At 57.1% G+C, this 22500-nt stretch overlaps 4 protein-coding genes across 4 annotated transcripts; 1 reads left to right on the top strand and 3 right to left on the bottom strand.

The window, feature by feature from the left end:
- Positions 1-2262: 2262 nt before the first annotated feature.
- Positions 2263-11417, bottom strand: ENH_00065360 (hypothetical protein, conserved; the record flags this gene model as incomplete). Its single annotated transcript, XM_013581820.1, has 6 exons — positions 2263-6183; positions 6236-6342; positions 6646-7345; positions 7752-9167; positions 9321-10547; positions 11025-11417. 6 exons carry the CDS (start codon positions 11415-11417, stop codon positions 2263-2265), a joined length of 7764 nt encoding a protein of 2587 aa, XP_013437274.1.
- A 108-nt stretch (positions 11418-11525) lies between these two features.
- On the top strand, positions 11526-12227 carry ENH_00065350 (hypothetical protein; the record flags this gene model as incomplete). The annotated part of the gene is made up of 1 exon (XM_013581819.1): positions 11526-12227. The coding sequence occupies one exon, from the start codon at positions 11526-11528 to the stop codon at positions 12225-12227; it is 702 nt and encodes a 233-aa protein (XP_013437273.1).
- Positions 12228-12482: 255 nt separating this feature from the next.
- Positions 12483-13733, bottom strand: ENH_00065340 (hypothetical protein, conserved; the record flags this gene model as incomplete). The annotated part of the gene is made up of 1 exon (XM_013581818.1): positions 12483-13733. The coding sequence occupies one exon, from the start codon at positions 13731-13733 to the stop codon at positions 12483-12485; it is 1251 nt and encodes a 416-aa protein (XP_013437272.1).
- A 2825-nt stretch (positions 13734-16558) lies between these two features.
- ENH_00065330 (hypothetical protein) lies at positions 16559-22500 on the bottom strand (the record flags this gene model as incomplete). Its single annotated transcript, XM_013581817.1, has 8 exons — positions 16559-16804; positions 17820-17896; positions 19017-19373; positions 19522-19569; positions 20368-20461; positions 21114-21346; positions 21614-21677; positions 21966-22500. Coding segments are annotated over 8 exons (1654 nt in total), but the record flags the coding sequence as incomplete, so codon positions are not given.

The raw sequence follows: 22500 nt of genomic DNA, 5'->3' as shown, positions 1-22500 counted from the left end.
TACGCAGACACAGAAGCTGGCTAGTGCTTCTTTTTAAAAGCAGCAGCAGCAGCAGCAGCAGCAGCGGTAGCAGCAGCAGCAGCAGCAGCAGCAGCAGCAGCAGCGGCACCAGCAACAGCATTAACAGCAGCAGCAGCAGCAGCAGCAGCAGGGGAGTTGGCTTCAGGCGCAGTTTCAAATTTACCTCGCGCCCACAAGTTGGCAACTTGGAAGCATTTCAAAAAGAAAAAGTCCAAAACTTCCAAAATAAAGATTAATAAAATTAATTTTAAAAGTTTTATTTATTTAAATTCTTTAATTTCAATTTTTGATCGAAATCGCAAAAAGACCCGCCAGGCATCTCAGGTGTACGTACACCCCAACGCCCAACGCACACTCCGCCCAAAAAGGGCGCCGCGCGTTTTTCTGTGATTTAAATCATTTCATTTTTTAATTTAATTTAATTTAATTTAATTTAATTTAATTTAATTAATTTAATTTAATTTATTTTATTTTGATTTAATTTAATTAATTCTAAGTACTATTTGCACAAATGCTTTATTTAAGAAAACAAAGAAGCGAGAGATTCGAGAAGCTCAATGCAATCTAATTAACCGAAACTTTTCAAATTATTTAATTTAAAATTATCCATTTATTTAATTAAAACTTTTAATTTATTTAATTAAAACTTTAAAACAAATATTATAATAGCTCACACTGAGATAAATATAATTAAACATCCAAAATACACAAAAGAGAACTTTTCTTTTTTTACTTTTTAATTTTCAAATAAAATTCCTTTTATTTTATTCAACTGTACAGACACTTCAGCCCAGAGGCCCTTAGCCTTCCTTGCCTTTCCTGTGACCCAAAATAAGGGGCCCCTTGGGCCCTTGGGGGCCCCCGGGGGCCCCAGGGGGCCCCAGGGGCCCCCAGGGGGCCCCAGGGGCCCCCAGAGGGCCCTAGGGGACCCTGGGGGCTCTAGGGGGCCCCCAGGGGACCCTTAGCTTGTACGGGGGCCTCCCAGCTTGTTGGGGGCCCCCTAAGCTTGCCATTGGGTCCCTTAGGCCTGCGAGAGGGGCCCCAGGGGGGCCCCTTAGTCTGCCAGGGGGCCCTTAGGGGGCCCCTAGGTCTAGCGAGGGGCCCCCAACCCTGCAGAGGGGGCCCCTAGCTTTCAGAGGGGCCCCTAATTTTGCCAGGGGCCTCTAGGCCTGCGAAGGGGCCCCAAGACCCAAAGGGGGGCCCCCCACCTTGCCGGGGGGCCCCCCATCTTACCCGGGGGCCCCTAACCTTGCTAGGGGGCCCCTCTGGTATAAAGAAAAATAAAATAAATATTATTTTAGTTTTGAATAATGTAGAAAAAAGAAAATGGTGGAAAAGAGGTTTGTGAGCAGCAGCAAAACAAGACCCATGTAGCGACTCAGGCTACAGTCTAAACCCTAAACCCTAAAACCTAAACCCTAAATTCAAGACTATAAATGTAGATAGGGCTGCATGATTCTGCCTGGCATTGCCAGGGGCCCCCCTAGACTTACTTTTGCTGCCAGGGGCCCCCAGGGCCCCCTGGGGGCCCCTCACAGCAACTGGGGGGCCCCTGCAGCGGCTTGGGGGCCCCCAAAGCTGCTAGGGGGGCCCCCAGGAACCCTAAAAGGGGGGCCCCCAAGGCTACTGGGGGGCCCCCAAAGTTGCTGGGGGGCCCCCAAGGTTGCTGGGGGGCCCCCCAGGCTCCTGGGGGCCCCCCAGCCTGTCAGGGGGCCCCCAAAAGATTTATTAGATTTTGTGAGAGGTCTAATGTTGTGCAAAGTGGCAATTGGGGCCTTTTGGCTCACAGCGTAATGCCTGTAAGATAAGGGTTTAGGGTTTAGGGCTTAGGGTTTAGGGTTTAGGGTTTAGGGTTTTGGCGTTGCCTATTGCTGCCCAGCACTACTCAGGGGTTGAGACTGGCTGCGCTGCTTCTGCTGTTGCTGCTAGTGCTTCCTGCTGCATGCTGCTGCTGCTGCTAGTGCTTCCTGCTGCTTGCTGCTGCTGCTGCTGCTGCTGCTGCTGCTGTTTCCTTTTGATTCGGTTTATCTGTGTTTCTTCTGTCTCTGTCTCTTTTGTCTCTCTTTTTAATTATTCTTGAGTTTCTGCAAAAGCCCCCAAACACCTCTGCTGCAGCAGAAAGCTTTTCGCTGCCCAGCAGCTGCGCGCAGCTCTGCTGCTGCTGCTGCTGCTGCTGCAGCAGCAGCAGCAGCAATTGCAGCAGCAGCAGCAGCAGCTGCTGCTGCTGCTTCAACTGCCCCACTACAAAGCTTTGTTTCTTTTTAAAGAGACACTAATTTGCTGCGGCCTCCTTGGCCTCTGAGGGCCATCAACAAATATATTTTCAAGGCTAGGCACGACGGGGGGCCCCTCAGGGGGCCCCCCAGGGGCCCCCCTGGGGGCCCCTGCTGGGGGCCCCCCCCGGGGGGCCCCCAAGCTCTCCTGGGGGCCCCCAAGGGACATTGGGGGGGCCCCCCTTGCTGCAGTTGGGGGGGAAAAGGAAGGGGTCAGTGCATGCAAAGAAGCGGCGTATTCTGGGGCCCTTGAAGTGTGCTGCTGCTGCTGCTGCTGCTGCTGCTGCTGCTGAAGGGTAGGGCTGCTGTCTTTGCTGCGCTGCTGCTGCGCAGCAGCAGCAGCAGCTGTTGCTGCTGCTACTGCAGCATCCACTGCTGCTCTTATCTCCCTGCGGTCGGGAGCCTCCGAGTGGCTGTTGCTGCTGCGTTTGCTGCTGCAGCTCATGCTGCTGCTGCTTCTGCTTCTTCTGCTGCTGCGTCTGCTGCTGCTGCTGCTGTTGCTGCAGGGACTCAGCGAACCCATCTGTGCTGCTGCTGCCATAGCAGGGGGGCCCCCTGTCTCTTTAGAAGGGGCCCCCAGTACCCAAGGGGTACGCTGTCTATGTAGCTGCTTGTGTCTGCTGCTGCTCTTTCTGCTGCTGCTGCTGCTGCTGCTGCTGTTGCTGCGCTGCTTGCGGTGCTGCTCCCGCCGCATGCTTCTTTCTCGCTGTGTGCTGTGCTGCTGCTGCTGCTGCTGCTGCTGCAGCTGGTGCTGCTGCTGCTGCTGCTGCAGCTGGTACTTGTGCTGCCGTGGCCCTTCCAGGGGCCCTGTGCTGCTGCCAGAGGCCCTTTGTTGAAAGGCCGCGGGTGTTCTGCTGCTGCTGCTGTTGCTGCTGCTGCGTTTGCTGCTGCGTTTGCTGCTGTGTCTGCTGCTGCTGTAGCCACACTGCCGCCTCCACCTGCCATAGTATGCGGCGGCACGCCGGGGCCGTTCTCTGCTGCTGCTGCTGCTGCTGCTGCTGCTGCTGCTGCTGTGGGGTCTTGAGTTCCTGCTGCTGCAGCGCTGACTTCTATGCCGGTATTTCGCCTGAGATGGGCGGCAGCGCGGCCCCCTTCTGCTGCTGCTGCTGCTGCTTCTGTTCCTGCTGCTGCTGCTGCTGCTGCTGCGGCTGCGGTTGCTTCGGCCTCTTGTGAAGTGGCTGCTGGCGCGGTAGTGCCGCAGCTGCTTCCTGCTGCTGCTGCGCAGTCTGCTGCTGCTGCTGCTGCGCAGTCTGCCGCTGCTGCTGCTGCGGCTGCTGCTGCGTCTCCTTCTGAATTGGCCTTCGCTGCTGCGGCGCCGGTGTCTGCGGCTTATGCTGCTGCTGCACCGCTTCCTACTAATGCTGCTGCTGCTGCTTCTGCTGCCGTTGCTGCTGCTGCTGCTGCTGCTGCTGTACCTCCGTCGCCTGTAGTCCTGCGCCCAGGAGCGGCGGGGCGAGCGGTATGAGAGGATCCCCTGAGCTCTGCTGCTGCTGCTGCTGCTGCTGCTGCTGCTGCTGCTGCTGCTGCTGCGGGGGCTTCCACGCACACAAGGGTACGGCGAGGGCCTCCTTCCCCCCGCGGGCAGGGGGCCCCTCCGGGGGGCCCCCCTGGAGGCATTTGAGGCCCACCGTTCCCCTAAATGAGGCCCCTCTTCCTGGAGCCTGCCCTTGTGCTGCTGCTGCTGCTGCTGCTGCTGCTGCTGCTGCTGCTGCTGCTGCTGCTGCTCACGGTACGGGTGCCTTCTAGTGGCTTGCGGGTGAGGGCCCCCCAGTCTTGCGGGGGGGCCCCCCAGCTCTGCTTCCTGGGGGGCCCCTTGGCCTCTAGGGGCCCCCTGGGGGCCCCCCTTGCATGTTCTTGTGGGGCCCCCTTGGGCTTGCTGCCCCCAGGGTCTTGTGCTGGGGGCCCCCCCCTTTTTAGGGGCCCCTTCTCTTGCCGGATTGCGAGGGTACAGGGGCCCCCTTCGCTCCCTTCCAGGGGGGCCCCCCTGGGGGGCCCCCCAGGGGTCTTTGCTGCCTTTTCTGTACCCTTGTAAGTCTTCTTTTGCCTCTTTTAGATCTGAGAGCCGCGAGTGTGCTGCTGTGGGGGCCCCTGGGGGGCCCCCCGGGGCCCCCGAGGCTCGGGGGGCCCCCCAGGGGGCCCCCCAGGGGGCCTCCTCATGGGGGGCCCCCGGCAGCAGCTGGGGCCCCCGGCCAGGGTTTTGCTGCTGCTGCTGCGGGGAAGCAGCAGAGACACTCCACGGGTCAATGTCTTCAAGCCTGGGGGGCCCCCCAGGGGCCCTTTTAGAAGCAAAAGCCCTCAAGGGGGCCCCCATGGGGGCCCCCATGGGGGCCCCCCCAACTTCTTCTGCAGCAGCACAAACTGGCGCAGCTGAGAGGCCAGTACCCTCTAAGCTGCATTTGGGGGGCCCCTGCTCGGGGGCCCCCAGGCTGCTGGAGCCTTCTGCTGCTGCAGCAGGGGCCCCAGCCATTTGCTGCTGCAGCTGCAGGTCCTGCTTTGCAGGCATGGGGGGCCCCCTGGGGGCCCCCCTGGGGGCCCCCCGGGGGGCCCCCCTGGGGGGCCTCCCAGCAGCATCCTCCATGGGGGCCCCTTCGAGGGGCGGCAACTGAAGGGCCTCGCTGTCCCCTTCACCAGGAGGGGCCCCGGGGGCCCCCAGTGGCCCGGGGGGCCCCCCGGGGGCCCTTTGGGCCCCTGGGGGCCCCCCGGGGCCCCCCAGGTCATCAGAGGGGCCCCATGGACCATTTAGGGCTGCTGGGGCCTCCCAATTTAAAAGGCCTTCGCTGCTGCTGCTGCTGCTGCTGCTGCTGCTGCAGGGCAGCTGCGGTTGGGGGCCCCCTGGCTGGGTTTGGGGCACAGTGCTCTCATTGGGGGCCCCCCCGGGGGCCCCGGGGCCCCAGGGGCCCCTCTCGTCGCCTGGGGGGCCCCCCTCCGCAGCTTGTGAGGCCCCTGCAAGGGCCTGCTGGCTGCTGGGGGGCCCCTGGGGGCCCCTAGGGGCCTCTCCTTCTCCTGGGGGCCCCTCTTTGAGGTCTTCATTAGCTCCAGAGGGTTCACTGCAGCCCAGAGTACCCTGGGGGGCCCCCCCCGCTGCTGCGGGGGCCCCTCCTGGCTCTGCTGCTGCAGCAGGACTGTGGGACTCGGGGGGCCCCACCTCAGCCTTAGGGGGCCCCTGCGCAGCAGCAGATGTTCCCATGGGGCCCCCTGTGGGGCCCCCTGTGGGGCCCCCTGTGGGGCCCCCTGTGGGGCCCTCTGTGGGGCCCTCTGTGGGGCCCCCTGCGGGGCCCTCTGGGGGCCCCCCGGCAGGGGGGGCCCCCAAGGCGTCCCTTTTGGGGGCCCCCTGTCTTGGGGAAAAGAGGGGTTCGTACCCTACAGCCTTTGCTGCTTCATAAGTGGCATTAAGGGCCTCCTGGGGGCCCCCATAAGTCTTAACGCTGAAAGTTCTGCTGTAAAGAAGTTTGCCCCTTCTTTTCCTTTGTGTGGGGTGGGGGGGGCCCCCCTCCTCGTGGGGGCCCCCCGTCCCCGGGGGGCCCCCCCCGGGGCCCCCTGGCCGGGAAGGGGCCCCGGGGGCCCCTCCGGGGCCCCCGGGGCGCCCGGGGGCCCCGGGGGCCCCGGGGGCCCCCGAGGGAGCGGGGGGCCCCCCGGCGGCCTGCTGGGGGGCCCCCGGAGATGGAGAAATTCGAGTTAATTGGAAAACCCTCAAACAGAAGCAGCGCTTTACTCGACTCCAGGAAATGCAAGGGTACAAAAAGGGTTTCAAAGCCTGGACTTGGGCGTCCAGGTTTTCTTCTTGCCGGCCTGGGGGGCCCCCTGGGGGCTGCCGCTGTCGTCGCTGAAGGTCAGCTGCCCCTGCTGCTGCTGCTGCTGCTGCTGCTGCTGCTGCTGCTGCTGCTGGTGGCTTTGGATGAACTCACAAGCTGCAGCTAGCTGGCTAGCTAGCTGCGCCTCACCAGACACTCGGAAAACTTGCTGCTGCTGCTGCTGCTGCTGCTGGCTTTCCCCCCGCAAAGCTGCCGCTGCTGATGAAGTCCCCTGGCGAGGCCGCACGCATGCAATCCTGCAGCAGCAGCAGCAGCAGCAGCAGCAGCAGCAGCAGCAGCAGCAGCAGCAGCAGCAGCAGCAGCAGAGCCAGAGCAGCAGCAGCAGCAGCAGCAGCAGCAGCAGCAGCAGCAGCAGCAGCAGCAGCAGCAGCAGCAGCAGCAGCGGTGAGGGCGGTGTTGGTGGCTGGTGCGAGAAACTGCTCGTGCGAAATCAGCAGTCTTCGGCGCTGCAGCTCGCCTCAGCTGCCCCCGCCCCCCTAGGGTTTAGGGTTTAGGGTTTAGGGTTTAGGGTTTAGGGTTTAGGGTTTAGGGTTTCTTACCAAGCATCGTTATGCCAGTAAAGCCCTTTAATCCCCGGATGCATTTCTCTTGCCTTAGCAGCAAGACTTCGGTCCCTTTCGGGGCCACTGGGGGGACTGGGGCCCCTCTTGGGGGCCCCCCCCTTGAGGAAGTTGCTGCTGCTGCGCTGCCCCCGGGGGCCCCAGGAGGCCAAGGGGGCCCCCCCTCAGGGGGCCCCCCGCGTCTCCGCCGCTTAGAGGGCAGGGGCCCCTCAGCAGGGGCACCCTCGGCAGCCTTGGGGGCCCTCGGGGGGCCCCGAGGGTTCAGTTGGGGCCTCTCGTCTTCCTCAGGCCGGGGGGCCCCCCTGCCCAGCAGCGGGCGGCGGGGGCCCCCGGGGCCCCCGGGGCCCCCGGGGCCCCGGGGGGCCCCGGGGGCCCCCAAAACAGGGTACAGGGGGCCCCCTTCTGCAGTGCTGCTCTCTTCATCCGATTCCGAAGATACTGAAGATGCTGCCATTGAAGAACTTGTGCTGCACAAGTCGGGGGCCCCGGGGGCCCCTGGGGGCCCCCTGTCAACAGGGGGGCCCCCTGGGGGCCCCAGGGGCCCCCCAGCTGCTACCGCGGGGGGCCCCACGCAGACAGCCTCTGCTGCAGGCAGCAGGGGGCCCCCATTGGGGGGCCCCCCTAGGGGGGCCCCCATTAGGCTGCTGCCAGCAGCAGAAGAAAACTGAGCTCCTGTCTCCTATAAATAAATAAATAGAGGCAGCAGCGCAAGGAAAGGGCCCCCCTTAAAGGGCAACTTAGCTGCAGCAGCAGCAGCAGCAGCAGCAGCAGCAGCAGCAAGTACAGCAGCAGCAGCGGCGGAGGCGGCATCCACAGCGGCAGCAGCAACAGCAGCAACAGCAGCGGTAACACAGGCGGCCCCGACAGCAGCAACAGCGACAACAGCAGCAGCAACACCATCGTAGCAGCAGCTGCGGCATCAAAAGCGGCAGCAGCAGTTGCTGCTGCAGCAGCAGCAGCAGCTGTAGCTGCTGCAGCAGCTGCAGCAGCTGCAGGAGCAACAGCGCTATCGTAGCAGCAGCTGCTGAAGCAGCAGCAGCAGCAGCAGCAGCAGCAGCAGCAGCAGCAGCAGCAGCAGCACGCACCACTGAAAGCGCATCAGCTGCTGCAGCTTCTGAGTCCTGCTGCAGAGGCCCCTGCAGCAAGCAGGGGCTGTCCTGCTGCTGCTGCAGCAGGATCTCCTTTTGCTGCAGCAGCAAAAGGAGATCCTCTAGGGCCCCCTCTTCTTGGTGTAGCTGCTGCAGCGCTTTGAGGGCCCACCTCAGCAGGCTCTGGGTGCGCTCGATTTGCTGCTGCTGCTGCTGCTGCTGCCGCTGCTGCTGCTGCTGCTGCTGCTGCTGCTGCTGCTGCGCATGGCTGGGGCCCCTCAGCCCCAGGGCAGCTCTCACTGCCTCTGCAAGTTCCCCCAAAGTCACCCCGGGGGCCTCCCCCTGAAGAGTTTGCTGCAGCAGCACTTGCTGCTGTTGCTGCTGCAGCAGCAAAGAGGTGGGGGGCCCCTTTTCTCCGGGGGGCCCCCCTGCTGCAGTGTCTTGTTTGCTTCTGCTGCTGAGGGGCCCCGATAAGACTGCAGAGGGGCCCTTTTGCTGCTGCGGCTTCCAGTCCAAGCCCAGCCCGTCCTGCTGCTGCAGCAGCAGCGGCGTGCCTTCTGCTGCTGCTGCTGCTGCTGCTGCTGCTGCTCCCTCAGCCTCCGCAGGGGCCTCCCAGCAGCAGTCGGGGGCCCCCGTGTGCAGAAGCACAACCCGACAGAAGAAAGCTGCTTCAATAGGGTCCACTCCAGGGGCCCCCGGGGGGCCCCCCAGGGGGCCCCCCAGGGGGCCCCCCGGGGGGCCCCCCAGGGGGCCCCCCAGGGGGGCCCCCCTCCCAGCAGCAAAGCGCTCTGAGCAGCAGCGGCTGCAGGGGCGCAGCAGCTGCCACACCTCTTTGTGCTTTTGGTGGGCTTCTTTCCAGGAAGCCCAGGCCTCGCCAACAAGGCTCTTCAGCTGCTGCTGCTGCTGCTGCTGCTGCTGCTGCTGCTGCTGCTGTGGTTGCTGCTGCTGCTGCTGTTCTTGCTGCTCCTGCTGCTGCTGCTGCTGCGGGCCTTGGGAATAGAGCTCGGGCTCTTGAGAAGAGGGGCCTTGCGCCTGTGTCGCTTGCAGCTGCTGCAGCTGTGTAAGCTGTTGCTCTTGCTGCTGCTGCTGCTGTTGCTGCTGCTGCTGCTGTTGTTCTTGCTGTTGCTGCTGCTGCTCTTGCTGCTGCTGCAGAACCTCTGGGCACACTTCTGCCGGGCTTTGCGGGCCGCATGCGACTGCTGGCGGCTTTGCTGCTTCTGTTGCTGCTGCTGCTGCTTTTGTCCCCGAGGCTGCTGCTGCTGCTTCATCTGCTGCTGCTGCTGCTTCCTCTTCATCCTCTACTGCTGTTGCTGCAGAAGGGGCCTCCATAAACTCTGGAACTGTTATAGAAGTTACTAAACCCTCGGGGTAGAGAGGGGCCCCCGCAGCAGCAGCATGACGCAAATCCAACACCTGCAGCAGCAGCAGAAGCAGCAGCAGCAGCAGCAGCAGCAGCAGCAGCAGCAGCAGCAGCAGCAGCAGCAGCAGCAGCAGCAGCGCAGCAGCAGCAGCAGCAGCAGCAGCAGCAGCAGCAGCAGCAGCAGCAGCATCAAGCCAGCTGCCTACTGCATTTGCTTCTTGGGGGCCTCTCATCCTACACGGCAGCACATGGCAAAGAGCATTTGCTGCAGCACTTGCTGCTGCTTCCAGCGGCAGCAAAGGGCCCCAGCCCCGGGGCGCCTTGGGGGGCCCCCCGGGGGGCCCCCCAGGGGGCCCCCCAGGGGGCCCCCCAAGGGGGGCCCCTGGGGGCCCTTCGGGGGTCTCTCCAGGAGGCCCCCCAGGGGCCCCCAGAGGGCCCCCAATGGGGGGCCCCTGGGGGGCCCCCCAGGGGGGGCCCTTGAGCTGCTGCAGCAAAGAGACAGAGGGTACCAAGGGGGGCCCCGGGGGCCCCGGGGGCCCCGGGGGCCCCGGGGGCCCCGGGGGCCCCGCAAGTGCTGCTGCAGTTTCTCCCATGAAGACACATTTGCTGCAGAGCCACTCAGAGGCTGAGGGGGGGAGGGGGGCCCCCTTGGGGGCCCCCAAGCAGCAGCGGTGGAAGCCCAAGAGGCAGCTGTCGCACTGCAGCAGGGGGCAGGAAGCAGGGGTTTGCTGCTCTGCAGCAGCAGCAGCAGCAGCAGCAGCAGCAGCAGCGGCAGCTCCTGTTGCTGCTGCTGCGGGTTCAGAGTCTGCTGCTGCTCCTGCGGCTCCTGCTGCTGCTGCTGTTTCTGCTGCTTCTGCTGCTGTTTCTGCTACTCCTGCTGCTGTCGCTGCTGCTCCTGCCGCCGTCCCTGCTGCTGCTGCTGCTGCTGCTGCTGCTGCTGCTGCTGCTGCTGCTGCTGCTGCTGCGCACCTGCTGCAAGTGGCTTTTTTGCAAATGTCACATCTGTCGTACCTCTGGGGGCCCCTTTGGCTGAAGATTTGCTGCAGCGCTTTGGCCCTGTCTTGAGGCAGCAGCAAAGGGGGCCCCCGTGTCTCTGGGAAGCAGCAATCTAGGGGGCCCCCCGGGGGCCCCCCACTGCTCTCAGTCTCTTCCTCCGCTGCCACCCTGCTGCTGCTGCTGCTGCTGCTGCTGCTGCTGCTGCTGCTGCTGCTGCTGCTGAGGGGAACGGGGAGCCAGCGAGAGGCGAGGACTGCTGCTAGTCGGGTTCTGAGGGCCGCGCGTGCTGCTGCTATTTGCTGCTGCTGCTGCTGCTGCTGCTGCTGCTGCTGCGGGCCCCACAGGCTAAACAGGCGATGCACAAGAATTTCTCCGGGCCGCAAAGCCACCCCAGGAATGGAGCAAAGAAAAACGTGGGGCCACCCGTTCAGGTACGCCTGCAGCAGCAGCAGCAGCAGCAGCAGCAGCAGCAGCAGCAGCAGCAGCAGCAGCAGCAGCAGCAGCAGAGCCAGTGAGACCAGAGTGCATGCTGTCGATTAAGGGGCCCCAAACCCTACTACTGAACTTCAACTGCCTTAGACACTAAGGGCACTTCTTGGGGGCCCCCAGGGGCCCCTCATGGCCCCCTGGGGGGCCCCCTGAGCGCCCCTTGGGGGCCCCCTGGGGGCCCCTAAGATCCCCTAGGGGCCCCCAGAGGGCCCCCTAAGGGCCCCCTAAAGGCCCCCTGGGGGCTCCCAAGGGGCCTCTAGAGGGCCTCTAGGGGGCCCTTTTTGCAGGGCCCCTGGGGGCCCAAAAAGGCCCCCAAGGGAGGCCCCCAGGGGGCCCCCTGGAGACCCCCAGGGGGCCCCCTGGGGGCCCCAGGGGGCCCCCCAGGGCCCCGTTTTAGGGAATCTTGAGGGTACTGTGGGCCCTACCAAGCAAAATTGGCAATTAGGACGAAAAAGAGAAACTCCGGGGGCCCCCAAAAGCCTGGGAATGTCAATGTCCAAAACAAAAGCTGCTGCGCTGCACAAGTCCCCACAAACGAGGCCCCAACTTCTGCTGCTGCTGCCACCGGGGGGGCCCCCGGGGGCCCCCAGGGGGCCCCCTGGGGGGCCCCCCAAGGGGGCCCCCTGGGGGGCCCCCGGAAGGGCCTCCCCGGCGGCGCCTTGGGGGGCCCCCGGAGGACCCCCCGGAGGGCCCCCTGAAGGGGCCTCCAGGGGGGCCCTTGAGGGGGCCCCCAAGGGGGCCTCAACGGGGGCCCCCAAGGAGGCCTCAAGGGGGGCCCCCAAGGGGGCCCCCATGGGGGCCCCCAAGGGGGCCCCCATGGGGGCCTCCTGGGTTTCAGGGGCCCCTTGGAAGTCAGGGATGGGGAGGGGAAGCTCAAGAGCTTCTGAGGCTTCTGTACACCCCAGGGGCTGCACAGCTCCTGCTAAATGCTCCAGTACAATGGGCACCTGCAGCAGCAGCAGCAGCAGCAGCAGCAGCAGCAGCAGCAGCAGCAGCAGCAGCAGCAAAAGCAGCAGCGTAAGCAGCAGAGCAGGGGGCAGAAAGAAAAGCAGCAGTACAGTTGGGCAGCAGCAGCAGAAGTTAGCCCTGCACCACTGGCTGCAACATCAGCAGCAGCAGCAGCAGCAGCAGCAGCAGCAGCAGCAGCAGCAGCGCCAACAGCAGCAGCAGCAGCAGCAGCGCCAACAGCAGCAGCAGCAACAGCACCACCAAATCAGCAACAGCAGCAGCAACGGCACCACCAAACCAGCAGCAGCAGCAGCACCACCACCACCAAATCAGCAACAGCAGCAGCAGCAGCACCACCAAATCAACAGCAGCAGCAGCAACAGCACCGCCAAACCAACAGCAGCAGCAGCAGCAACAGCACCGCCAAACCAACAGCAGCAGCAGCAGCAGCAGCAGCAGCAGCAGCAGCAGCAGCAGCAGCAAGTCCCCACAGTGTGCTCCTTGGGAATGGGGGGCCCCTCAGGGTCCAGAACAGCAACAGGCCATTCATCATTTCCTTTGCGGGGGCCCCTCAGCAGCAGCAGCGGCAGCTGGCTGGGGCTGCAGCAGCAGAGCCGCACGGCGCTGCTTTGTGGGGCCCCACAGGCAGCAGCAAGAACCCCGCGTTTTGCTGCACCTGAAGCACGCGCAGCAGCAGCAGCAGCAGCAGCAGCAGCAGCAGCAGCAGCAGCGAGAACAGCAGCGCCCACAGCAGCAGGGTTAAGACGTGCAGCACCGGCAGCAGCAGCAGCAGCAAGGTGGCAGCAGCAGCTTCAGAACAACAGCGGCAGCAGCAGCAACAGCAGCAGCAACAGCAGCAGCAGCAACAGCAGCAACAGCAGCAAGGTTCCTCCCCCTGGGGGCCCCCTTTCCCTATCTATGGGGCCCCAAGGATGCTATTTAAAATTGTTTACGCTGCTGCTGCTGCTGCTGCTGTTGCTGCTGCTGCTGCTATTCCTTTGCTGCTGCTCACAGAGCTCAGATGTCTCCTCCGTGAAGCCAAGAGCAGCAGAATGCAGCAGCAGCACGGGCTGCTGCAGTGCTGCTACCCCTTCTTCTGCTTCGGGGGGCCCCCGGGGCCCCTTTGGGGGCCCCTGGGGGCCCCCGGGGGGCCCCCCGGGGGGCCCCCCTGGGTAATCTAAAGCATAAAAGACATTAGGGGTGTGGGGCCCCACAGGGGGCCCCTCAGCGCTGGGGTGTACGTACACCGCAGTGTCCCGAACGACCCGCAGGGGCACTCTTATCTGCTGCTGCTGCTGCTGCTGCTGCTGCTCCTGCTGCTCCTCCGGGTCCTGCTGCTGCTGCTGCTGCTGCCACCTCCTCTTAGCAGCAGCAACAGCAGCAGAGTGCAGCAGCAGCAGCTGCGGGTCTTTGAAGTGCTGCGCGAAGGTCCAGGTGTACCGACACCACGGGCGGCCTGCTGTTGCTGCTGTGTCCCCCCTGTGCCTCCTGCTGCTGCTGCCGCTGCTGCTGCTGCTGCCACTGCTGCTGCTGCTGCTGCTGCTGCTGTTGCTGCTGCTGGTCCCACTGCTGCTGCTGCTGCTGCTGCAGTCAGAGGTGGCGCTGCTCCGTTTGTGACGTGAGGGCCCCTCTTTGCCGGCCTTTTCTGCTGCCCCTTCGTCAGCAGCAGCAAACGTTTGGGGGCCCCCTGCAGCAGCAGCAGCAGCAGCAGCTGCAGCAGCAGGCGGCTTCTGCTGCTCGGGATCTCCGAAGGGCGTATCTGATACTTGCGCTGCTGCTGCTGCTGCTGCTGCCGTCATTGCTTCTGCCGCACCGCCTGCAGCCGCAGCAGCAGCGGGACTTGCTGCTGCTCCTGCTGCTGCTGCTGCTGCTGCTGCTGCTGCTGCTGCTGCTGCTGCTTCTGGCACAGGCAAGACAGAGGTATCATCTTGAACATCTCTGCTGCACTTTGGAGACCCGCAAGGGGCCTCAATGTCTCTCTTTATAGGCGATGGGGCCCCCAGGGGGCCCCCCTGGGGGCCCCTCAGAGGGGCCTCTATGAGGGCCTCCAGGGGGGCCCCCAGGGGGGCCCCCAGAGGGGCCCCCAGAGGGGCCCCCAGAGGGGCCCCCAGAGGGGGGCCCCCAAGGGGGCCCCCCTCCTCCCTTCCATCATCAAGGGCACGGGAGCAGCTAGAGGGGCCCCCCATCCGAAGCTAAAGGCTGAGGGTTGTTTGGGGCAGCAGTGTGTGGGGCCCCCAGGGTTTGAGGGGGCCCTGAAACCCTAAACCCTAAACCCTAAACCCTAAACCCTCGAAGGGATCCTTGTTGTGCGGGGGGCGTAGGCGTCGGTGGGTTGGCAGACGCTGCGCCATTGGAGGGCTGCAAACCCTAAACCCTAAACCCTAAACCCTAAACCCTAAGCCGTGGTTGGCTGTTGGGAGGCCTGGGGGCCCCTGAGTGGCTGCGGGCGCTCAGGGCGTTTCTGTGTCAGTGGATATTTGCTGCGCAGGGGGCCCCGGAGGGAATTAAACGAAAAAGGGCCTCTAAATGGATCTTTTTTGGATAAAATTTGATAAATTTGAAGTAAAAAAATGCAAAAAGTGGCGAAAAGTCCGCAGGAAAAGACCCACCGCCGGGGGTTAGGTGACCCTGCACGGGGGTGGCGCCTTGTGGCTGCTGGGGTGTATTTACACGTAAACTTCCCTCAAACTCCCTTTTTAATCTTTTGTTTTATTTATTTCTTCACTTTTATTTCATTTTAATTCAATTTCACAAACTTTCAGCCATCTGGGGGCCCCTCCAGCCTCACAAAGTCCACTGGACCACCCGACCCAGGGGCCCCCAGGGGGGCCCCCACCAACCGGGGGGCCCCCACGGGGGCCCCCAACCCGGGGGCCCCTAGGGGGGCCCCCGCGTCCCTTTTTAATGTCTAATTGGGGGCCCCTAAAATTATTTAATTTGGAATTAACTGAAAAGCAGTTTTTGCTTTTTTCAGAGCCGAAGAAAGACGCGGTTTGAGGTGTACGTACACCTCAAAATGCACCACTTGCGGCTTTTCTTCGGTCTTTTTGTTGAAATAAAAATTAAAAAATAATTTGGGGCCCTTTACAGGTCCTAGCTAGCCAGGGTCCCCCAGTAGTTTCACAATTAGCTGCAGTGGCTAGCTAAGCACCTAGGGTTAGCATTGGCTAGCTGTGGCTAGCTGTGCTGTGGCTAGCTTTGGCTAGCTATAACCAGCTACGGCTGGCACTGGCTAGCCACGGCTAGCTATGGCGAGCTGTGGCTAGCTGCGGCTAGCTACAGAGGCCAGCCGTGGCTAGCTACAATGGCTAGCCACAGTGGCTAGCTGTGGCTAGCTGTGGCTAGCTACAGTAGAAGCCCTGATGGGCCCTCAACGCAGCCATGGGGCCCCTTAGGGGGCCCCAGGGGGCCCCCAAGGGGCCCCAAGGGGCCCCTGGGGGGCATTAGGGGGCCCCTGGGGGGTCATTAGGGGGCCCCAAGGAGGCCCCTAAGGGGCCCTTTTGGGCTCTTTCTTTGCTTGCTTATAGAAAGGGAGAAAACGGAAAAAAACGGAAAAAAGAAAAAGAAAAAAAAAGGTCGTTAGTGAGCTCCAGTGTACGTACACCTGGTTGTTCGCTGTCCATACGCCTCATGGACAATTAGAGAAGTTTCTTTTTTCTTTAATGCATTTAAAAGTTTTGAAATTACATTTTTATTATTATTCATGAAAGCATAAATATATTTATATGTTTAGTGTGCTGAAGAACAAACAAACCTTTTTATCATTTTAAATACTTTTTATTCAAATTTATTTCCACTTTAATTTTAATTCCCATTTATATTTCCAATTCCATTTTAATTTCTTTTTATAAGAAATGTTTTTAAATAAAATGAATTAAATAAAGTTTTGAATAAATAATGCAAATGCTTTTATTTGTCTTCTTGTACATTTCCTTCTTCAAGTACTTGTTGTATTAATTGATATTAAATATTTATTAATTTACATATATATTTATTTCCATTTCTTTTTATTTGCATTTGTTTTTATCTTCATTTTTATTCACATTTATTTCCACTTTAATTTTAATTTCCATTTATATTTTCATATCCATCTGTATTTCATTTATTTATTCTCATCTCCAAAAAACAAAAAATCCAAAAAATGAATTTTCAATAAATTTCTTTTTTAACTTCATTTCCAGCTCTGTCCATTTTAATTCATTTTCAATTTTTTTAAATTAATTTTTTTCATTTTTATTTCTTTTTATTTCAAGTCATTTTAATCTCCCTGTTATATCTAATTTGTTGCCATTTAATTTGCATTCAACTTCCCTTTTTCTTCTTTTTTATTTCCATTCAAATTCACTTCTATTTCTTTTATTTCGATATATTCTTTTTTTCCTTTTTTATTTCTTTTTATTTCCACTTCCTCCTCCTTTTACTTTCTTCTATTTCCGACAATTCGACAAAAATGCAAATTTGTTTTTCCAATTTTTGAAAATAAACTTGTGAAAAATATAAAATGATTTTGTAATGCAAATTCCACAAAAAGGCAAAACCCTTTCTGAGCACAAAAAGGCAAAACCCTTTCTGAGCCCCAGGGGCCCCTAAGGCCCACTTAGGCGTTTGGCATCTAAGTGTGAAACTGAAAAGGGTACAATGGTTTCTAGGGGCCCCCAGAGGACCTCTGGGGGCCCCGGGGGGCCCCTCGAGGGCCCCTTTAAAAGGCCTCATGCAAGTATTTCAAAGGTTTCCACGAAAACCACTGAAGGGTCCTAAAAACCTCCCCAAAGGCTTCCCTGGGGCCCCCTTAGGGCCCCTTTGGGTTTAGGGGGCCCCCTTGGGGCCCCCTAAACCCCCTTTGGGGCCCCCCTGGGGCCCCCCTGGGGCCCCCCTGGGGCCTCCTAAAACACCCCTGGGGCCCCCCTGGGGCCCCCTAAACCCCCCCTGGGGCCCCCCTGAGGCCCCCTAAACCCCCGTGGGGCCCCCCTGGGGCCCCCGTGAGGGTTTAGGGTTTAGGGTTTAGGGTTTGTCAAGCGACGTAGCGGTAGGCCTGGCTGTCGTGAGGGTCTCTGGCGATGTAGTCTCTGTCGATGAGGCTTTCGATTCTTTTTTTCAAAAGAGAAGAGTCAAAAGGTTTATTTAAAGTTTTTGTCAAAAGAATTAAAAGTTCTTGATGTTTAATAAAAGACTGTCTTTTCAAAAGCCTCACAATCCCCGCGTCCAGCTGGTGGCTCAGGTCGCCCTCGCCGGCGGCCTCCCCCGCGCTCCCGCCCTCCTGCAAACCCTAAACCCTAAACCCTAAACCCTAAACCCTAAACCCTAAACCCTAAACCCTAAACCCTAAACCCCTAAACCCTAAACCCTAAACCCTAAACCCTAAACCCTAAACCCTAAACCCTAAACCCTAAACCCTAAAACAAAACCCTAAACCCTAAACCCTAAACCCTAAACCCTAAACCCTAAACCCTAAACCCTAAACCCTAAACCGCAAACCCTAAACCCTAAACCCTAAACCCTAAACCCTAAACCCTAAACCCTAAACCCTAAGCTGACCACTGCCCTAAACCCTAAACCCTAAACCCTAAACCCTAAACCCTAAACCCTAAACCCTAAACCCTAAACCCTAAAACAAAACCCTAAACCCTAAACCCTAAACCCTAAACCCTAAACCCTAAACCCTAAACCCTAAACCCTAAACCGCAAACCCTAAACCCTAAACCCTAAACCCTAAACCCTAAACCCTAAACCCTAAACCCTAAGCTGACCACTGCCCCTGAACTTGCGACCCGGGAGCTGCAGCAAACGAGAAAGCCGCTGTTGATGACGCGGAAACTAGAAGCGCGCTTGTGCTCTGCAGACTGAAGCTGAGGGTTTAGGGTTTAAGGTTTAGGGTTTAGGGTTTAGGGTTTAGGGTTTACGAAGGAGGTTTGGAAGGCCGCTTGAGGTATTTGGATGCGCTTGTGGGGCGAACTGAAATGGAGGTTAACTCGGAAAGTGTCAACTCCCTGAAAGTAAAAAATGAATTTCAATTATTTCAAATTAATCTTTTTGATTAATTTTAATTCTTTTTTTATTCAATAAACTTTGTTTGTTTAATTTTATTTATTTAACTTATTTCATTATTTCATTGGTTTCATCTTCTTTTTTAATTGCTTAATTTTTTAAAAGTCCACTGCACTTTGCAAAAGCAAGAGAGACAACAGCCACTCTTGCCCCTAAACCCTAAACCCTAAACCCTAAACCCTAAACCCTAAACCCTAAACCCTAGGCCCTAAACCCTAAACCCTCACGTTGACAGTCTCCTTAATTAATATCTCTGCAGCAGGAAGGCAAAGGGCCCCCACTTCTCTGGCCAGTTCTGCTTCAGCTGCAGCACAAGAAACAAAAGAAGACAGCAAATAAAATTAAATTAAAATTAAATTAAAATTAAATTAAATTAAAGTTAAATTAAAATTAAAATTAGAATTAAATTAAAATCAAAGGGGAATAAATCAGCGAAAGAGACGCCAGCAAGCAAGTGCAACAACGCACCCTAAACCCTAAACCCTAAACCCTAAACCCTAAACCCTAAACCCTAGCTCACGGAAGCCCGACTGTTGCGCGAGTTCAGGCAAAGTGAGGGTTTCTTTGGAGTTAAATTGAAGAAGACAAATCGCTTGTAATTCAGAAACCACCAAATGATAAAAAGGAGAAAAAGATAAAGAAATGTCTCCGTCCACGTTCATACTGTGGGGCCCCTGCAGCAGCAGCAGCAGCAGCAGCAGCAGCAGCAGCAGCAGCAGCGGCAGCAGCAGCAGCAGCAGCGGCAGCAGCAGCGACAGCAGCAAATGGATAAACAAAGTATTTAATAAATGAATGAAAAATGAGCAATTATTTAAAAAGCAAAAACTAAATTGCTTTTAAATCAAATTAAAAAGAAAATGAGAAAGAGAGCAGCAAGAGGAACGAGACAGAAAAAAAGCAAATAATAAATAAATAAATAAATAAATAATAAATAAAAAGAAACAAACAAATAAATAAATAAATAAATTAATAATAAAAATAGACAAATAAATAAATAAATATATAAATAACAAATAATAAATGATAAATAATACTATATATATATAAGTAAATGATAAATGATAAATAATATATATATATATATAAGTAAACAAATAAGGGAATGAGAAAACGAAGAATTAGAAATAAAAGAAACGAAATTAAATAAAAGAAATAAAGATAAAAAGAAACAAAATAAATCATATGGGACACAAATAACACAAAGGAGGCAAAACGATATGCCGCGCTCTAGGGTTTAGGGTTTAGGGTTTAGGGTTTAGGGTTTAGGGTTTTTGGAGGCGCGGCGCTTGCGCAGCGGGCGAGAGCAAGAAGCGGTTCTTTGGTGAGTCTAAAGGACTTAAATAATTAAATAAAAGTTAAATAAAAGTTAAAATAAAAAATAAAGAATTAAAATTAATTTAAAAAGCTGAAAATTAAAACTCAACGCAGAATCCGCACCCCTGCTGCTGCTGCTGCTGCTGCTGCTGCTGCTGCTGCTGCTGCTGCTCCCAGCCGCGCCCGCAGCTCGCAGCAACCCATTTCCGGAACCCATTTGATTTTCTTTCCAGTTGAATTTCTTTTAAAATAATTTTCAAATAAATTCCGCAAACTTCCAAACGGATCCAGAGCTGCAGGTACACCCGAAACTGCCTGTACACCCGAAACTGCCTGTACACCCGAAGCTGCCGATACACCCGAAGCTGCCGATACACCCGGAGGTGTACATACACCCGAAGCTGCAGATACACCCGAAGCTGCAGATACACCCGGAGCTGCAGATACACCCGAAGGTGCGGATACACCTGAAGCTGCGGATACACCCGAAGCTGCAGATACACCCGAAGGTGCGGATACACCTGAAGTTGCGGATACACCTGAAGGTGCGGATACACCCGGAGCTGTCGATACACCCGGGAAGGGAGGCCACATTCCAGTTGAACACAAACGGACAGAAAGAGAACAGCCAGTTTGAATCAACACTGAAGAACAAGTTGGGTCCTGAGCACCCACGCAAAACCCTAAACCCTAAACCCTAAACCCTAAACCCTAAACCCTAAACCCTAAACCCTAAACCCTAGACTTCAAACCCCAATTACGCAGGCAACCGGTGCCCAGACAACCCCCAAAGGCACGAAGCGCAGCAGTAAAGGGCAAAGGAGACTCTAGGGTTTAGGGTTTAGGGTTTAGGGTTTCGAGCCAGGGTTTGGAGTTCAGAGTGGCTGAGGTAGAGGAAATGAAAAAAGCAGAAATGGAGCCAGAGGTGCTGCCTATCTCAAACAGGGTTTAGGGTTTAGGGTTTAGGGTTTAGGGTTTAGCGTTTAGGGTTTAGGGTTCAGAGCTCGTGCTGGGCGTAGGTCTGAGCACGCAGAAGAGGCCCGAACGCTTGCGCCTGCTGCCTAGGGCTTAGGGTTTAGGGTTTAGGGTTTAGGGTTTAGGGTTTGGGACTCACTTCTTTCATCTTTTGCATGAGACTTTCGGAAAGTTTTATATCATTTAACATCGCCTCTATTTTGCTGGTGTATTGGGGCCCGCATTCTGAGGTGTACATACACCTCAAACAACAGCGCATGCACGGCTGCATGCGATCTAAACCCTAAACCCTAAACCCTAAACCCTAAACCCCAACCTAAACCTCAAACTCTAAACCCCAGAGCGCAACTCTAAAGCCCAAACCCTAAACGGAAAACCCTAACTTGGGGACAGTTTCGCGTACGCGGGGACGGGGAGCTCGAGATTCGAGGAGCGCGCTGCTAGGGTTTAGGGTTTAGGGTTTAGGGTTTAGGGTTTGGGGTTTACCGTCTCGCAGCCTCTGCATGAAGGTTTTCTCGAGGGTTTCGTTGGAAAGCCCCATCAGCAGCAAACGCCTCGAAAGGTCAATTCGGTAAAATTGCTGCAGCGCATGCAGCAGCAAATCGGGTGTACGTACACCTCATAAGCAGCAGCAGCAGCAGCAGCAGCAGCAGCAGCAGCAGCAGAAAGTGAGGTGTACGGACACCTCAAACAAACGCAAACAAAGGCAGCCTTCAGGTGCAGATACACCTCAAGGCCACGCAGCAGCAGCAGCAGCAACGAGGGTTTAGGGTTCAGGGCTAGGGTTTAGGGTTCAGGGCTAGGGTTTAGGGTTTAGGGTTTCACATCCCCGGCTACCGCATGAGGGTTTAAGGAGGCCGGGTTGCGGACGAGGGTTTAGAGCTGGAGTTTAAAGCTAGGGTTTAGAGCTAGGGTTTAGAGCTAGGGTTTAGCGCTAGGGTTTAGAGAAAGCGTTTGCAGCTAGGGCTTAGGGTTTAAGGCAAGGGCTAGCGCTTTCGGACTAGGGTTTAGGGTTTAGGGTTTGCGTCTGCAAGGGTTTTGTGCTTCGAGTGGAGCGCCCCTTTCACAATTAGGGTTTAGTCTCTGCAGTGAGGGTTTGTGGCCAATTAGGGTTTACGACGAGGGTTTACAGCTGGGGTTTGAAACCAGCGCCTAGCACTCGGGTTCACGCTAGGGTTTAGGGTTTAGGGTTTAGGCTTTAGGGTTTAGGGTTTAGGGTTTACACAAATCACCTCAAAAGCATCTTTTCCAGCAATAAGAGCAAATAGTCCTATTACTTTTTCCAAGTCCTTTTCAGCTTCTCTCAGGGGCCCCTCGGGGTCCCCAAGGGGCCCCTCGAGGGGCCCCCAAAGGGGCCCCCCAGGGGGGCCCCCCTGGGGGCCCCCAGGGGGGCCCCTAAGGGGCCCCAGGGGGCCCCGTTGGGGGCCCCTCGAGCAGCTTCTTATGATGCCATCAACGTGAAGTGCTGCAGGAAGTCATAACAATGCTAAACCCTAAACCCTAAACCCTAAACCCTAAACCCTTGAGCGCAAATGCTGAATCCCTAACCGTAGATTCTCCGCCCCCTAGGCCCTAAACCCTGATCCCCAAACCTCAAATCCCAAACGCTAAACCCTAAGCCCTAAACCCTAAGCCCCAAACCCTAAACCCTAAGCCCTAACCCCCAAACCCTAAACCCTCAACCCTAAACCCCCTAAACCCTAAACCCTAAACCCTGGGTAAGTGAACTTACAGAGGAGACGCGCCACGGCATTCACTGTCGGCGCATCTGCGAGCAAAAACGCACCCCAGGCCTCCTGCGCAGCAGCAGCAGCAGCAGCAGCAGCAACAGCAGCAGCAGCAGCAGCAGCAGCAACAGCAGCAGCAGCAGCAGCAGCAACAGCAGCAGCAGATAGGCAAATTAGTGAAGATGCACAAAGGCCTCGTAAGAAAAGTAGAAAACCCCCGGGGTTTTCAGCGCCTCTGGGGTGGTCTTTATTTCGAAAAAAGGAATTTTAATTTATTTAATTTAAATTAAATAAAATAAAATTAATTAAAAATTAAATTAAAATTAAATTAAAATTAAATTAAAATTAATAAATTACTTTGAGGCCCAACGCAAACTCCTGGTTTGCTGCAAAGGCCTCCGCAAAGACAGCCTCGTGGGTTTGCTTCATCTGCAGCAGCTTGGGAATGAAGTCCTTGCTGCTGCTGCTGCTGCTGCAGCTGCTGCTGCTGCTGCTGCTGCTGCTGCTGCTGCTGCTGGGCTTGAGGGAGGCCAGCAGCGCCTCCCCCTGGCGGCGAACTGCAGCAAGAACGTTCTTCTTCAGCAGCAGCAATTCTTCTGCAACTCCGAAAAGTTGGAAAAGGAGTTTTAAATGAGTTTTGTCTCCCGAGTGTAGATACACCTCAAGGGCCCCCACGCTGCTCAGTACCCTTTTGGGGGCCCTCACGAGGGCCCCCAAAACCGCTTCTATCAGGGGGCCCCCCGACGCCGCATGCAGCGCAAAGTCGCACCTTCTTTTCTCCTGCAGCAAAGCTGCTGCAGCATAACTCAAATACGCAGACAGAGGGGCCCCCTTCACCTCTTCGGGGGGCCCCCCGGGGGCCCCCCCGGGGGCCCCCCCGGGGGCCCCCCCG

The sequence above is a fragment of the Eimeria necatrix genome, genomic scaffold, assembly GCF_000499385.1.
Source record: "Eimeria necatrix Houghton genomic scaffold, Enh_scaff5, whole genome shotgun sequence".
NCBI classification, from domain to species: Eukaryota; Apicomplexa; class Conoidasida; order Eucoccidiorida; family Eimeriidae; genus Eimeria; species Eimeria necatrix.
Note: the sequence above shows the minus strand (reverse complement) of the source record. Positions and strands in the feature narration are given on the sequence as shown.